At 46.5% G+C, this 16,305-nt stretch overlaps 1 protein-coding gene across 5 annotated transcripts in view; it reads right to left on the bottom strand.

Moving 5' to 3' along the window:
• Positions 1 to 818: 818 nt before the first annotated feature.
• The window catches only part of USP7 (ubiquitin specific peptidase 7), a 666,343-nt gene continuing 650,856 nt past the window's right edge, over positions 819 to 16,305 (bottom strand). For all 5 annotated transcript variants that reach the window (XM_082260831.1, XM_082260832.1, XM_082260833.1 and 2 more), the window contains one exon: positions 819 to 1,435. In XM_082260831.1, the coding sequence (XP_082116957.1) occupies positions 1,329 to 1,435 (107 nt within the window). In that variant the 3' untranslated portion in view covers positions 819 to 1,328. The remainder of the gene's footprint in view (positions 1,436 to 16,305) is intronic.

Genomic DNA, 16,305 nt, shown 5'->3' with positions numbered 1-16,305 from the left:
AACTGTGGGATATATACGAAACATGGTCTTAAAATCATTAAAAACATAAGCCTCAGTGGCAGCAAATATTGTTTAGGGGCCATTTACACATCAATCTTCTGACTGCATACCATTCACAGGAATTAGGTTTTTTTTTTATAGAAAATTTTATTCAACAGACAACATTTTCCAGCAAAAAGGCAATATACAGGTAGAGTTGTACACTGCTGCTAACATGAGAAAAATTAAAAGATTAGGAAAGAATGTAAAATGAATGGCTGTAACCTATTTAACGCACTCAAACTAGACACGTTTCTGTCCTTCAGCTCCAAAAAAGAGAAAAAGAAACCAAAAGAAAAATGAAAAAAAAAAAAAAGAAATTAAAAAACGGGAAGAAATAAAACTACACACAAGAATATCAACATCAGTGAAAGACTAAGACTGAACCAACAATGAACCTCCATGTGTTAATTTGTACATGTTCATTAAATATACAATTTTAACTTTAGGTCTGTAGATTTTGTACAAAGTTATCCTACTAAACACTAGTGAGCATGCCCTCTGTGCTCAAAAGGTGATTAATGACAATGGTGTTTTTTTTTCTTTTTTTAAATCTGCTTCAACAACTATATATATATACACACGCAGTTATACACAGATTTTTGCCAGCTTTCGAGTGTCTTTCTAAACTTCAAACAAACAGTGCTTGTCTTGTGTACCTCCACTACCAGCTCTACACATTCGCTTGTTTGATAAAACAGAAAGCCAAGTTTGAAGATATTGTGTGGTGGTATTTGACGATTCCCATCCCCAAAAAAGTGCCAACAATGTACACAATGAATTAGAGATTGCTATTTATTAAAGTGAGGGTTTCTGCATTTACAAATGCACAAGGATATCATTTAATGGGAGGAAATTTGTTGTGAGTGTAAACATAAGAGTTACTAGCTGCAAGGATGGTGGAATAGGAATAACAGGGTTGGCAGGCAGCCAGCCATCTTATGCCTCATACAATATCTTCTATGAACAAGTTGTGCCAATTGCTTTGATTTACTGATTCATTCCCACATCCTACTTAATTCTGGCTTTACAGTTACCATAAAATACCTCATTGGCATTCAAGCTTTATAAAAACACCTTCATTTTCTTCAAAAAGGGCAGTCAATAGATACAGAGAAGCCAAACAGAACAGCCTCAACAAAATAAAATTACATCAGCAGCAAATCCTCTTGCTGTAGGCTTCTGATATAGTGCACGTGTACCAAAGTTCTAGCATTGTTAGAAATGTGCACACACACACACACACACTTGTTTTGTCCCTTGTCTTGGATAAACGTAGTTATGGCGGGTCAGTTATGGATTTTAATTGCTTTTTCAAGGTACGTGTAGCGGCTTCTCTTTGGAGCTTTATTGAAGTGGTCAAGACCTAACCAAGGTCGAGGATGTGACATGTTACCTGTAGAAGATAAATCACTATCAGTATAATCTACAGTGAGTCAGAAATCATCAGTAACACATACAGCACTATAACTTAATATGTATACCGTGTATTTGGTGAGCAAGGGAAAATTTGATCCAAAAGCAGAAGAGGCTCAAAAATGTTAGTGGTTCTCCCGGCAAAAACTAACAACTCATCTGCAAGGTTTCATTAAATGATGGCACCTTAAGTATAGGCTTTTTAGTTAAGCACTCCAAAAACCTAAAAAGCCATAAATGTACATACCACACTCTGCTACAGGATGCCCTTGTCCCACTGGCTGCAAGCAAGCTCTCCACAGTCATCAGCCACTGAGCATTTAACACTTCTGATTCAATCTCCGACTGCCAAGGGCGGCGGTCGGAGTGGAAGTGGGAACCTGGGTGAGGGGGAGCAAAAGTGATATTTCCCCTTTTGGGTGAAGTTCTGCTTTTAGCATTGGCTATAATTTTTAGACTGTTTTTTAATAAGCATCAGCCAGCCAGTTCCAAGGACACAGATTTATCCAACTGAGCAGTACTGTATTCAATGTGGATTGTTGCAATGTGGCATTTCTCAACTTGAGTCCCCAAGCACTCCCAAAAAGTAATTTAATTAGCTTAATCAACTCAGTATTTTGGGGAATCCATGTTGGAATCAGACATTCCAATAAAAGCAATATATTACTTAAATACTGCACAGGTACAATGCCAATCTAAAAGGGTCTTGGTTAGCCCCCATTAGGGAGAAAGGCTCAAGTATACAGTTCTTCCTGAAATAACATGCTTAATTTGGTGCATATTGAACAGCTTTGGTAAACTATTAAAAATTGATTTTCCGGTATAGTTACCGTATGTTTTGAATTATAACTGAACATGTTTAATGTTGCGATCATTCGGTTAACAAAAGGAATGCTTTTTTGGGCGCCGTGAAGCAAATGCCAATATTTGACACTTGAGGGTAATAAACCAATGCGCTAACCAATAGGAGAGTAAATAAATGATAGAGAACTGTGCAAAGAAGCTAAAAAGCAGCCAATTTTTGCAGGGTCACCACCTGCAATATATATGTAAAAAAAAAAAATATATAGCAATATATATTATTATATATATACTAAAATCAAACAGGTAACAATAAATATGAAATGATAGGATAATAGTGCATACATTCAGTGCAAATAAGTGAACGGATAAAGCATAAATTGCACAAATATAAAGGATAAAATTAAAGTAATACAAAGGTGTATAATGAGAATCAATGGAGGCTCACACACACTAGCAGCGCTGAATAAAACTAAAATACCCTGTATATAGGTGTGTAGAAATAATGCATCTAATATTGATTCTTAAAGATGCAGAAGGAGAGAGATCGCGCCGCCGCGGGCACGCGCAGCGGCGCGATCTCGATGTGCCTGTGTCCCTAGGACACAGAGCAACAAGCCTCGGCAGGAGGGCCCTGTGATTGGCCCTCCTGATCACATGACGGCTGTGTCCAATCACAGCCATCATGTAATGTCAATACAGCCGTTGTAACGGCTTCGATCTCTTCTCCTCCTGACAGATCCTGTCAGTGAGGAGAAGAGCAGAGGATCGATACTGCAGCAGGGGTGATCAGTGAGTATTTCTAATTACTCACTGATCACAGGGGGGGTCTGTGCTGGTAATCAGATGATTGATTACCAGTGCAGCCCTGGGGGGAGGGGGTGCCACTAGAGCCACCAGGGATGCCCACCCATGACCACCAGGGATGCCCACCATGGCCACCAGGGATGGCAAACAGGGCTCAGAGAGCCTGCCAGTGGTGCCCCCCATTAGTGCTGCCCACCAATGCCATCTATCAGTGCTGCCTACCAGTGCCCGTTATTGCCATCTATCAGTGCCGCCCACCAGTGCCCATTATTGCCCACCAGTGCTACCTATCAGTGCCCATCAGTGCCCCCCATCAGTGCCCATCGGTGCTGCCTATCAGTGCCCATCGGTGCTGCCTATCAGTGCCACATATCAGTGCTACCTATCAGTGCCCATCAGTGCTGCATATCAGTGCCACCCCATCAGTGTCTCCTCATCAGTGCCTGTCAGTACGGCGTCATCAGTGCTCATCAGTGCAGGAAAAAACATATCTATTTACAAAATTTTATAACCTAAACAAAAAAACTTTTTTTTTTTTTTTCAAACTTTTCGGTCTTTTTTTATTTGTGCACCAAAAAAGAAAAAACCTGGCGGTGATCAAATACCACCAAAAGAAAGCTCTATTTGTGGGGAAAAAATGACACAAATTTGGCTTAGGTACAGTGTTGCATGACCGCGCAATTGTCATTCAAAATGCAACAGCGCTAAAAGCTGAAAATTGGTCTGGGAAGGAAGGGGGTTTAAGTGCCCAGTATTGAGGTGGTTAAATAATCATGTGAAAAACATTCATATATGGTGATTTAAATATAAATAATAGTGGACTGATTAAAGTTCAATATAGGAAGTCCATGTGGTTGTGCAGAATAAACACATAAAAATCTGTAATAATCCAAGATGTTGATATCAGGACAAGGCAATCACACTGTCACCGATCATCGGTGACCAATGTGAAACACTCCCAAAGCAGAGAATCCAACACTAGGTGCAATGGCTGCTCACCTCAGATAAAGCAGATACAAGCGTTTCAGCATATGTATAAGGATCCTCTGTCACATTCCACTGGCGACACTGGCTCCACTAGTAATGGCTATGTACTTCTTCACTCATGCTAAAGTAAGATACAGGCTCCATGGTGTAGTAATTTAAAATTGAATTTATTTAAAAAACAATAAGTACCTCACAGTAAATTAAGCTGAGTTGCGCAGGAGAGTGGACCGCTAAATCCCCGCACTCGGCGGCATGCTGTATTCCGAACTTCCGGTCACGGCCGTGACGTCACCCGGGACCTGCCAAAGCGTTGCGTCACTCCAATCACATGACTTTATTGACCATTACCCTTGATACAGTCATGTGATTGGAGTGACGCAACGAGTCGGGAGGTACCGGGTGACGTCACTTCCGGTCCACGGCCGTGACCAGAAGTTCAGAATACAGCACGCTGCCGAGTGCAGGGACTTATCGGTGCACTCTCCTGCACAACTATGCCTAATTTACTGTGAGTTATTGTTTTTTTTAAATAAATTCAATTTTAAAATTACTACACCATGGAGCCTGTATTTTAATTTTGCATGAGTGAAAGAGAAGTACAGTCAGGTCCATAAATATTGGGACATCGACAATTCTAATCTTTTTGACTCTATAATGGATTTGAAAAAAAAAAAAAAACAATATGTGCTTTAACTGCAGACTTTCAGCTTTAATTTGAGGGTATTTACATCCAAATCAGGTGAAAGGTACGAATTACAACAGTTTGTATATGTGCCTCCCACTTTTTAAGGGGACCAAAAGTAATGGAACAATTGGCTGCTCAGCTGTTCCATGGCCAGGTGTGTGGTATTCCCTCATTATCCCATTTACAAGGAGCAGATGAAAGGTCCAGAGTTAATTTCAAGTGTGCTATTTGCATTTAGAATCTGTTGCTGTCAACTCTCAATATGAGATCCAAAGAGCTGTTACTATCAGTGAAGCAAGCCATCATTAGGCTGAAAAAACAAAAAACAAACCCATCAGAGAGATAGCAAAAACATTAGGTGTGGCCAAATCAACTGTTTAAAAAGAAATAACGCACCGGTGAGCTCAGCAACACCAAAAGACCCGGAACACCACGGAAAACAACTGTGGTGGATGACCGAAGAATTCTTTCCCTGGTGAAGAAAACACCCTTCACAACAGTTGGCCAGATCAAGAACACTCTCCAGGAGGTAGGTGTATGTGTGTCAAAGTCAATATTCAATAGATGACTTCACCAGAGTGAATACAGAGGGTTCACCACAAGATGTAAACCATTGGTGAGCCTCAAAAACAGGAAGGCCAGATTAGAGTTTGCCAAACATCTAAAAAAGCCTTCACAGTTCTGGAACAACATCCTATGGACAGATGAGACCAAGATCAACTTGTACCAGAGTGATGGGAAGAGAAGAGTATGGAGAAGGAAAGGAACTGCTCATGATCCAAAGCATACCACCTCATCAGTGAAGCATGGTGGTGGTAGTGTCATGGCATGGGCATGTATGGCTGCCAATGGAACTAGTTCTCTTGTATTTGATGATGTGACTGCTGACAAAAGCAGCAGGATGAATTCTGAAGTGTTTGGAGCTATATTATCTGCTCATATTCAGCCAAATGCTTCAGAACTCATTGGACGGCGCTTCACAGTGCAGATGGACAATGACCCGAAGCATACTGCGAAAGCAACCAAAGAGTTTATTAAGGGAAAGAAGTGGAATGTTATGCAATGGCCAAGTCAGTCATCTGACCTGAATCCGATTGAGCATGCATTGTACTTGCTGAAGACAAAACTGAAGGGAAAATGCCCCAAGAACAAGCTAGAACTGAAGACAGTTGCAGTAGAGGCCTGGCAGAGCATCACCAGGGATAAAACCCAGCGTCTGGTGATGTCTATGCATTCCAGACTTCAGGCTGTAATTGACTGCAAAGGATTTGCAACCAAGTATTAAAAAGTGAAAGTTTGATTTATGATTGTTAATCTGTCCCATTACTTTTGGTCCATTTAAAAGTGGGAGGTACATATACAAACTGTTGTAATTCCTACACCGTTCACCTGATTTGGATGTAAATACCCTCAAATTAAAGCTGAAAGTCTGCAGTTAAAGCACATCTTATTTGTTTCATTTCAAATCAATTGTGGTGGTGTATAGAGCCAAAAAGATTAGAATTGTGTTGATGTCCCAATATTTATGGACCTGACTGTACATAGCAATTATTAGTGGAGCCAGCGACTGATGGAAAAACAGAATTTTTGTAAAATCTTACCTGTAAAATTCCGAGTTCCTCAGGAAGGACAAAGAGGGAATCAGTCTTCTGAAAAGATTCCGTAGACGACAGGTAAACCCTGATCGCCCTGACAACATCCAACACCTCCTTAGGATGCTTAGGCTTCGTACAAAGCGAAGGTAGGACAATGTCCTCATTAATGTGGAACTCAGAGACCACCTTAGGAAGAAAGGAGGGATGCGGACGCAAAACCACCTTATCCCGGTGAATCACCAAGTATGGAGAGCGGCAAGATAACGAGATAACGCTGCTAGTTCCGACATCCTGCGAGCCGAAGTGATCGCCACCAATAAGGCAACCTTCTTAGACAGCAGAGGCAATGATATATCCCGAATGTTTTCAAAGGGAGCACGCTGTAACACGGACAGAACCAAGTTCAAGTCCCATGGAGGTAAAGGCTCCTTCCTGGGAGGAGCCAAATGTTGCACACCTTGAATGTAGGTGCTTATCAGAGAATGAGACGCCACAGGGCATTGGAAAAGAATAGCCAGTGCGGACACCTGGCCCTTGATCGTGGCCAGCGCGAGGAAGGCCAAAACTCTCGACACCGAGTATGAGCGAGGGGAGAACCCCCTGGACTCACACCAGGCGAAATAAGCCTTCCGGGTACGGTAAGATTTTACCACAGGAGGATTTTCTAGCCCTGACAAGGGTAGGAATGACCTCAGAGGGGAGACCCCTGTCCCTCAGGACCTGGGTCTCAACAGCCAGGCCATTAAAGCCAGCGACTGTAAAGCAGGATGGAAGATCGGACCCTGAGACAGGAGATCTTCCCGCATTGGCAGCAGCCACGGAGGCGCCACTGCCAGGTGAACGTCGGCGTACCAGGACCGGCGTGGCCAGTCCGGCGCCACCAGAATCACTAGGTGCGGTTCAGAGGCTAACCTGCGGAGGAACCTGGATAGCAACTGAATCGGAGGAAAGGCATACATCAGACGATACTGATGCCAAGGGGCCACTAACTCATCCGAGGCATCCGCCAGCGGATCGCGCGTTCTTGCCATGAACCCTTCCACCTTTCGGTTTAGCCGAGATGCGAACAGATCCACGTCCGGGGACCCCCACTTCGCACACAGCATTTGGAAGACCTCCGGGTGTAGGGACCATTCCCCCTGGTCCGGGGTTTGGCGGCTCAGATAGTCGGCCTGCTAATTCTCCACACCCGGAATGTGGACTGCCGAAATTGCCGGGACATGAGTCTCGGCCCAAGACAGAATGTCGGACACCTCCCTGGCCACTCGAGCACTCCTGGTGCCCCCTTGGTGGTTGATGTAAGCCACCGCGGTAGCATTGTCAGTCTGTACTCGGACAGGACAGCCGGAAGACGGTCCGACCACTGGAAGAGAGTCTTATCGCTCGCAATTCCAGCACATTTATCGGGAGGGAGGACTCCTCCGACCAAGTGCCCTAGGCAGACAGGTTGCCCAGGACTCCACCCCAGCCCGACAGGCTGGCATCCGTGGTAATTACCGTCCACACCAACGGACGGAAGGACTTGCCTTCCGCCACCGACTGGAGCCAAAACAGAAGAGCCAATCTGGTCTGACGACTCAAGGAGACACTCAGATCCAGGGACTGAGGTCGTCTGTCCCACCTGTCCAGGATCTCCGCTTGGAGAGCCCGCGTGTGAAACTGAGCAAAGGGTATCGCCTCGAAGGCCGAAACCATCAATCCCAGGCCCCGCATACAGGCCCTGAGTGACGAGGATGGGCTGTCCCTGAGGGACCTGATCTCGTCCCACAAAGTCCGGAGCTTGTCCTCCGGCAAGAACACCTTTGCCTGAGCAGAGTCCAGAATCATTCCCAGGTAGATAAGACGAAGCGATGGAGACAACGTCGATTTCTGAACGTTGATGGTCCACCCGAACTCCTGGAGCGTCTGTACTGTAGTGGACAGATCGCGCACTAGGTCCTGGCTGGCACGCGATCTCAGAAGTAGATCATCCAGGTAACCCAAGACCGCAATGCCCTGAGCCCTCAGCAGGCTCAGAACCGGCGCCAACACTTTGGTAAAAACGTTGGTGCCGAAGCGAGACCGAAAGGTAACGCCACAAACTGGTAGTGGTCCTCTGCGATAGCAAACCCAAGGTACCGCTGATGACCCTCGAAAATGGGGATGTGCAGGTACGCATCTTTTAGATCTATCGAGGCCAGGAATTCTCCTGGACTCAAGGAGGCCACCACCTAACGGAGAGACTCCATATGGAACTTCCGAACACGCACTAAGCGGTTCAGCGCTTTCAGGTCCAGAATAGGACGCACTTTGCCCTCCTTTCTGAGCACAGTGAACAGATTTGAATAAAACCCCCGAAACCTGTCCCGATGAGGCACCTGGACAATCACCCCCTGAGCAAGAAGGTCCTGTACCGCTTGGTGCAGGTCCTGCAGACGCCCCGGAGGCAAATGAAGATTTGAGGGAAAGAATCTGTCCGCCGGCCGGGAAAAGAATTCGATCTTGTATCCCGATCGAACGATTTCCAGAACCCACCTGTCCGATATCCGGAGCAGCCAAGGTTGGAGGAAACCGCGCAAACGTCCCCCCACCCCTGAAACGGGTGAGGGCGCCCCTTCAGGCAGAGGCGGACTGACCCGCCGAGCCGGCATTGCCTGACTTCTGCTTACCCGCCCAGGGCTTCTTCTGACTGCCCTGGGCCTTGAAGGGCTTGCCCTTGGATTGGTTTCCGAAAGGACCCCTGAGTGGATCTAGGCGCAGAACCCCGCTTGCCTCGAAAGGACTTGTTCTTCGGGTTCTGGGTCAGCAAAGTGCTCTTGCCCCCCGTGACGCCTTTTACCAGGGTATCCAACGCTTCGCCAAAAAGGCAACTGTTTTCCGCGAGGACTGGTCAGCCGACCAGCTCTTCAGCCATATCAGTCGCCGGTTAAGTACTGAGACACTAGAGAGGCGTGCTACTAGAGGGGCCTCATTCAAGGCCGCATCACACAGATACATGATTCCCTGGTGGATTTGATCCACCATTTCCAGCCGGGCAGGCGGAACATCATCAGACAAGAGGTTGCTCCTAAGCACCTTCGTCCAATCAGCCACCGCCTGAGCCACCAAAACGGACGCGAAAACGGGTCTGAGCAACGAGCCCGCCACCGTATAGGAATGGCGGGCCAGAGACTCCAAGCGCCGGTCCGTGGGATCCCGGAAAACCGGGGTATCCTCCGAAGGAACCAAGGTAGCCTTGTTTAACACGGCCACAGTGTGATCTACCTGTGGAGGCACACACCATCGTGATTCCGTAGCCAGTGCAAACGGATAAAGCAATTTGAACCGACTAGGCACCAGGAATGGACGTTTTAACGCGCGCCACATTTCATTAACAGTGTAATGAAACTCAGCTGGGCAGGGAAAAACCTGCGCCGACTTGCGGGTCCTGTGCATCCCAAATGAGGACACAACGCCCGGAGGACAGGGCTCATCCTCCAAATGTAGTGTTTCCTTAACAGAAACAATTAATTCATCCATGGTCGCCCGCTCTTCAGGCGACCCCGGGGGAAGAGGTATCAACCCCTTCCACCTCCCCCTCAGACCCCAACAGGTCCAAGGATGAGCGAGACCCTGAAAAGGGCACGCTCGCAGCAGCCATATCACCATCTGAATCAGAGGAGAGAGACAATCTGGGCCTCTTTTTAACAGCACGTTCAGCCATCAGCATTTCCATATTTGACACCAAGGTCGCCACTACAGCGGCCAAATCAGGTCTCAGAGGGGCCACAGGAGAACTGGGGACCCCCACCAGAGCTGGGGGAAATTTGCTGTCCTGAGAATCCATTGCTCAAGGTGACAAAAAACAACAGTGCAATAAGGTTAGTACTGTCCCTTTAAGATCGCTGCGGAGTGCGCAGCCCACTGCTTCAGCTACAGTGACAAAGACCCCCAAACAGGAGAGAACTGAGCCAGAAATGACAATACAGAAAGATTGAGAGCAATAACCTGCAGAGCCCCGCAGAGTGTTGCCACCGAGTGTCCTGCTTCAGAGGAAAAGGAAGTGTTGCTAGAGTAGGCTGAACTTATAGGCTGCATGACTCAGGGAAAATGGCTGCCCCATAGGATTGCATGGAAGGCTCCGCCAAAATGGCCGCCGGACATGCGGTCGGAACGATCGTTCGGCTACCGCAAAATGGCGGCGGATGGCGCCGAAAACAGCACGTAGATTGCCCATAGAGAAGCTAAACATGCCTGCCCATACCTAAAATGGCGGACCGCGCGGGTTTTACCCCGCCGCGGCCGCCACACACACAGTCTGCACCCCCAACAAGCACCGAAGTGACACAGGGAAGGGGACCCCCAAAAACATACAGCACCGCAGCGCATGCACAAGCATTCCCCACAGGGACCGCATCAGGGAGTCACACAGGTACAGACATGGGGGACACACAGCAACACAGGACTGCCACCCCAGACAGAGGCCCCACACAAGTACTTACCTGTACCAGATGGCGTGGGGTGCCTCTATGAACGGAAAGCCGCTGTCCTCATATGACAGGGAGTGCCGTTTGCCAGGGACATGACACTGCAGCATCGCAGATGTGTCCTGTGAGGTAGCCACCTCACGGCTGCATCCCTGCTGCGAACAGGGATGGGTCGTTCATAGTGCCAGGACGAACTACGGCTGAAAGCTCAATGGCGGGCTGGGGGGTCCATCTGACCCTCTGCCCTGGAGAACCAGGGCGGTCAGTCCGAATCCCTGCACCGCAGGAATCCATCTTCTTCCGAAGAATCGACTAAAACTAAAGCTGACAATATAAAAAGCTAGTGAAGTAAGAGAAAACTGACATTTTCAAAAGAAAATCAAATAAAAAAAGATTAGATAGGCTGAGACTGTAGCCTCAGCACAGGGAAGCCAAACTACTCCTGACGCTAGGCAGAATGAAACTGAGTTGGGAGTGGTCACTGTAGGGGGGTATTGACCAGATGGGACAGCCACCATGGGTGTGTATATGCAAATGCCTTTGTTCTTTTGACTAAGTCTTTATGTCTAGCTACTCCTGCGGAGCGGAAGTCAATACCCAACAGTGATGACTTAGAGGAGGCGGCGACTGTCGGAGGACGTAAGAGAAATTGGCCCTTGGGACAGCAGATCTTCCCCTAGAGGAAGTCTCCAAAGAGCATCAGCGACCAGCTGTACCAGATTGGCGTACCAAGACCTATGAGGCCAGTCTCCAAAGTCTCTGAGGAAACCGGTGAAATGCGTCAGCACCGCGTCATTCGGCATCTGCCAATAGGACTCTGACTACATTGACCTCCGGGCGCCCCACGGCCGCAGCAAGCTTTCCCCGCCTCCTACGTTCGGCATGACGTCGGGCCGCCATCTGTTTGCCCGCCCATCTACCAGGAAGCCCTGTGGAGGGAAGGATAATCGCCGGGAACGCCAGGCCGGGCTGCACCGCCACTGAGTCTGTTGTGTCCATCCTCACCCGGGACATCTACTAACTGGCTAGGATTAATGCCAAAACGGACGGTCTTAAGAGGTATTTGGTATGCTACCCGAGGCTTTAACATTGTGATACTGTCCATCTGACCCCCTCGCATGGAGTCTACCTGCTAGCAAGCTTCCACTTGCCTATCCCCAGCTTGTTACTACCTCGGCAGGACTTCAGATATAGCCCCTCACCTGGGTTAGCCAAGACCCTCCAATTACCGATCCATCCTTTCCAGTTTTTTTTTACTTCCAAAAAAATATATGGAACTGTCCCTGCAAGGACTTTATCCCCTTTACATGCAATACTGCATTTGACTGCTGCGGTTGGGACTGTGCAATACTGCTATTTGGAACAGCAATTTTTGCTTGCCTTATTATCCATTACACCCACTGCATCTCCCATCCAGTCAGCTTTTATAGCATTCAACCCAGGTTGATGTCCTTGTCCTATTGTGCTTGCCTTGTTTTTAATAATGTTTTTACTGTGTTATGCTACACCTTATCTACACCACGTTTGATGAATTTCAGCCATATGTGCCACAATAAAGTTATCTTCTGTTTTTTCACCCACCTTGGTGTCCATAGTTGACCCTTTCAGGGGTACCTCTGTGTCTCCTAATTTTGTAGTTCCTTACTATTGTTTTTCAATGGCTACCAACCTGGTGGGCTCTGTAGGGGCATAATTATTTATCCTGCTACGAATCAGGAACCCCAACACAGCGGCAACTTTTGGGAGTCTACCCCCCTTTGTTCTTCTTAGAAGTCTGGTCCGCAGACCAGCATTTCAGCCAGATAGTCCATCGAAGGACCACTGCTGAGACAGAGTCTAGAAATAAAAAAAAAAAAGCCGCATCCAAAGAGGCATCATAGACAAAGTGTAGCCCCAGGACCAACTGATCTGCCAAAGGCAGGGGGAAGCTGTTCCCCCCTCCAGGTCCTGGCTAAAAAGTTTAGCCCACTCGGTCAGTTTGCGACACCACGCCAATAGTAAATGCCGGCCTAAGTGGCAAACCAGCCACAGTGAACATATGGCAAGCCAGAGCCTCCGACCTCCTATCAGCCGGATCTTTAAAGGCCTGTGACTCCTCAAGCGGAATTAAGGTGGCTTTATTTAACCCAGAAACAGGCAAGTTCACTACAGGTGGAACCGTCCACTTTTTAGGCAGGGAATCCTCATAAGGATACCTCATCACAAAAATCTTAAGGACTGCAAAAGTGCGTTTTGGGCAACCCCACTGTTTTGTGACATTATCTAAGTAAGCGGAAAAGGGGAACACCCTTGCCGCCTTAGAGGGCCTGTGGGTGCCAAAAGGGACTGGCGCCTCCGATGCAGCATCAGCCGCATCCTCAACCTTTAAACTTTCACGCACTGACATAATTAGCGCATCCACCAGCAGGGGACGCTTTTTGCTAGCCCGTTTTCCGAGGATCAAATCCACCTTGGACACAAAGGACTGCCGTCAGTGCATTTAGGGATTGTTGGGACCCGGAGGGCTCGGCAGCCTCAGAGGGGATCAGGTGCAGAAATAGGCTCCAGGGACTCCATTAGTGAAGGTGGGGAACCACACACAAAAAAAAAAAAAAAAAGTATAACACTGCTGGGGACCCGCCCACAGGGCCCAGCACAGTGCCCTACCGCTGCTATACCAGAGAGGGAGAAAGAACCCCACAGACTCACCATCACTGATCAGGTACCTAAAGCACCAAGCGCAGATCAGGAAGAGAAAGATCTAGGAGTCAGCACTAGGGGATGAAAACCATCACCCATATAGCTTCAAAAAACATGGCCGCCACTATTTTCAATCAGAAAACAACAAGGAATGGCTGCTGAGGCTACACAAACATAGAAAATTGCGGCACCACACAGCATGGGAGGAGGGAGAGGGTGTGGACAGATTGGGGGGGAAAACAAGTCCATAGAGTACCACCGAGAAAAGGGGGGCGGCTTTTGTGGGCTCTCTTGTGTTCAGCATCATGATAATTCACTGATTAGAAGATTTCCCTGCCCGTTAAGACCGGGGCTTCAACAGCGAATACATTAAAGCCACCAACTGTGAAGCAGAATGGTAAGATCCATGCGATCTGGAAAAGCCCACAGAGCATCTGCCAGGAGTACTACTAGATTGGGGGCCAGTCCCAAGATCACTTGAATGCTCTTCTATCTTGTTCCAGCATAGCAGACGAACAAGGCATTTTAAGGTATGAAATTCCAGGCTGTACGGATTCCATGCAGCCACGAGAGCATCCCACTGCTTCCGTCAGGGGATCTCTGTACCTGGAGACATACCTGCCCAATTTTGTTGTTGAACTTTGAAATCTAGATTGAGGGCTCCCACATGTGACACAGATCCTGTTACACTTACGGGTGTAAGAACCATACCCTCAGGTTCAGAAGCTGCTGGCTGAGGAAGTCTGTCAATGCCCAAGATATAAATAGTGATCGAGGATGGAATGTGGAGCTCTGCCCAAGCTATAATTCTTTCTACCCCCTTTTTCTGTCATGACTGATCTGATGGCCTACCAGTCAGGTTATTAAGTACAAATAAAACCTGCGCAATCACTAACAAATGAGAAACAAAGTATAAATATACATATACAGCGGGTATTGAAAAGAATCATTACCATTAAAAATATTCACATTTTGTTGCTTTGCAGCTTGAAATGAAGATAGTTTTTGTTTTATCCAGCTGTATTTACTCTAGTGCAACTTCTAACATTCCAATTGAAAGCAAACGCCAACATTTTTAAAAAAAATGTAATTCAAAAATAGAATTACTGAGTAGGAAAAAAGGATCACCCCCTTGCGTTCGTATTTAACAACTTTCTGGCAGAGGGTAGAAGATTTTCTTTAAAATTGTGATGGTATTTTGCCCCATCCATTCTTCCTTTTATCCTGACAAGTTCTCCAGTCCCTGCTGCAGAGAAACACCCCCATGCTTCACTGTAGTAATGGTGTTATTTGGATGGTGAATGGTATTGGTTTTCCGCCAGACATATTGTTTTGTGTTGAGGCCAAATTGAATTTTAGTCTCATCTGACCATAACACCTTTTTCCATGTGGCCTCAGAATCTTCAAGGTGCATTTTGGCAAAGCTCAGCCATGACTGCATGCAGCCTTTCTTGAGGAGTGGCTTTTTTCTTGCAACCCTCCCATACAAACCAAGTTTGTTGAGAATTTGTGATATGTTTGTCACATGCACGCAAGGACCACTCAATTTCCTGCAACTGCTTCAGAGTTGCTGTACACCCAGAGTCTCTGACCAGTCTCCTTCCTGGCTCTTTCATCTAGTTTGTAGAGACGTCCTGATCCAAGGAGGGTCGGTGTTGTACCAAATACTTTCCACTTCTTAATAATAGACTTTAATGTGCTTCTAGGCGTTAAGGTCTTTGAAATCTTTTTGTATCCATCTCCTGACTTGTGCCTGCCCATAACTTTATCCCGCAGACCTTTTGACAGTACCTTGCCACCCATAGTTGAATGTTTGCTTCTGTTGCACTACCAAGGACAGAAGTGATCCAGGAAAGCTCTTTTCACGCTGAGCTAATGAAAAAGACCCCAGCTGATCTCAGTTTAGAGTCAAATGCTTTTGTGTGCCATTGAGAAGGTGATTAGCTACCTTTGATTGAGTTTACAAGTTATTTTTAGGATGGGATTTCTTTTTTGACATGTTGGTGTTATATTTTTGAAAGTTATAAGTTGCACTGAGTAAATATAGCTGGATAAAACAAACTGTCTTTATTTCAGGCCGCAAAGCAACAATATTTATTTTAAAAAGGTAGATGATTATTTTCTTTACCCCCTGTATCTCTGTCCCTGTTTGTTGATAGGTTGCTTTGGAGACTCCTATGGTGGTGGGGGCACAGTGAGCTTTGGAACCACTATGGGCACTGCAGAGGACAGTGGAGGAAATAAAACAGTGTTCTAGCATAAAAACATGGCGCAATGTGCATAGGGGTCTCCAAAGCAAGTGGGGCCATTAAGACGGACAGAATGGTTTCCATAGTAATACATAATAGGGCAGAGGAAATAAAAATGTTCCAGCATAAAAGACATGGTGCGATATGCCTAAGGGTCTCCATAGCAACATGCCAACAAAGCAGATCCATAAGAATTGCCAGGACATCATGGCACTCCGTACCATGTGGAAGTCACCTAAAAGTGGCGCAACGCATAGGAGTGGAGCTGGTGAAGTCAGGACGTTCTAAAAAAATAAGCGTTTTCGCAGACCACGGCTGCACAGTTGTAACCCTTAAGGAGAAAGTATCAGTTTGATTTATCTGCGGTGCACAAATTCGGTCAGTGAAGTTTTAATAGAAAAATGGGAGATTTTTTCAGAACACACAATGATCTTTATAATTTTCTCTGGAGCACCTTTTGACAATAAACAGCAATGTATATATGACAAAACGTACATTGTTATCTAGGAGATGTGAATACAAATCACTGGAAAATATCAGAACATGGAGAAGACATGGAGGCACATGATTCCATCTGGAGAATGTGGAGGATTGATAGCTTT

The sequence above is a fragment of the Pelophylax lessonae genome (genome assembly GCF_965119305.1).
Source record: "Pelophylax lessonae genome assembly, chromosome: 6".
Classification (NCBI taxonomy): Eukaryota; Metazoa; Chordata; class Amphibia; order Anura; family Ranidae; genus Pelophylax; species Pelophylax lessonae.
This window is presented reverse-complemented; position numbering and strand designations above follow the sequence as displayed.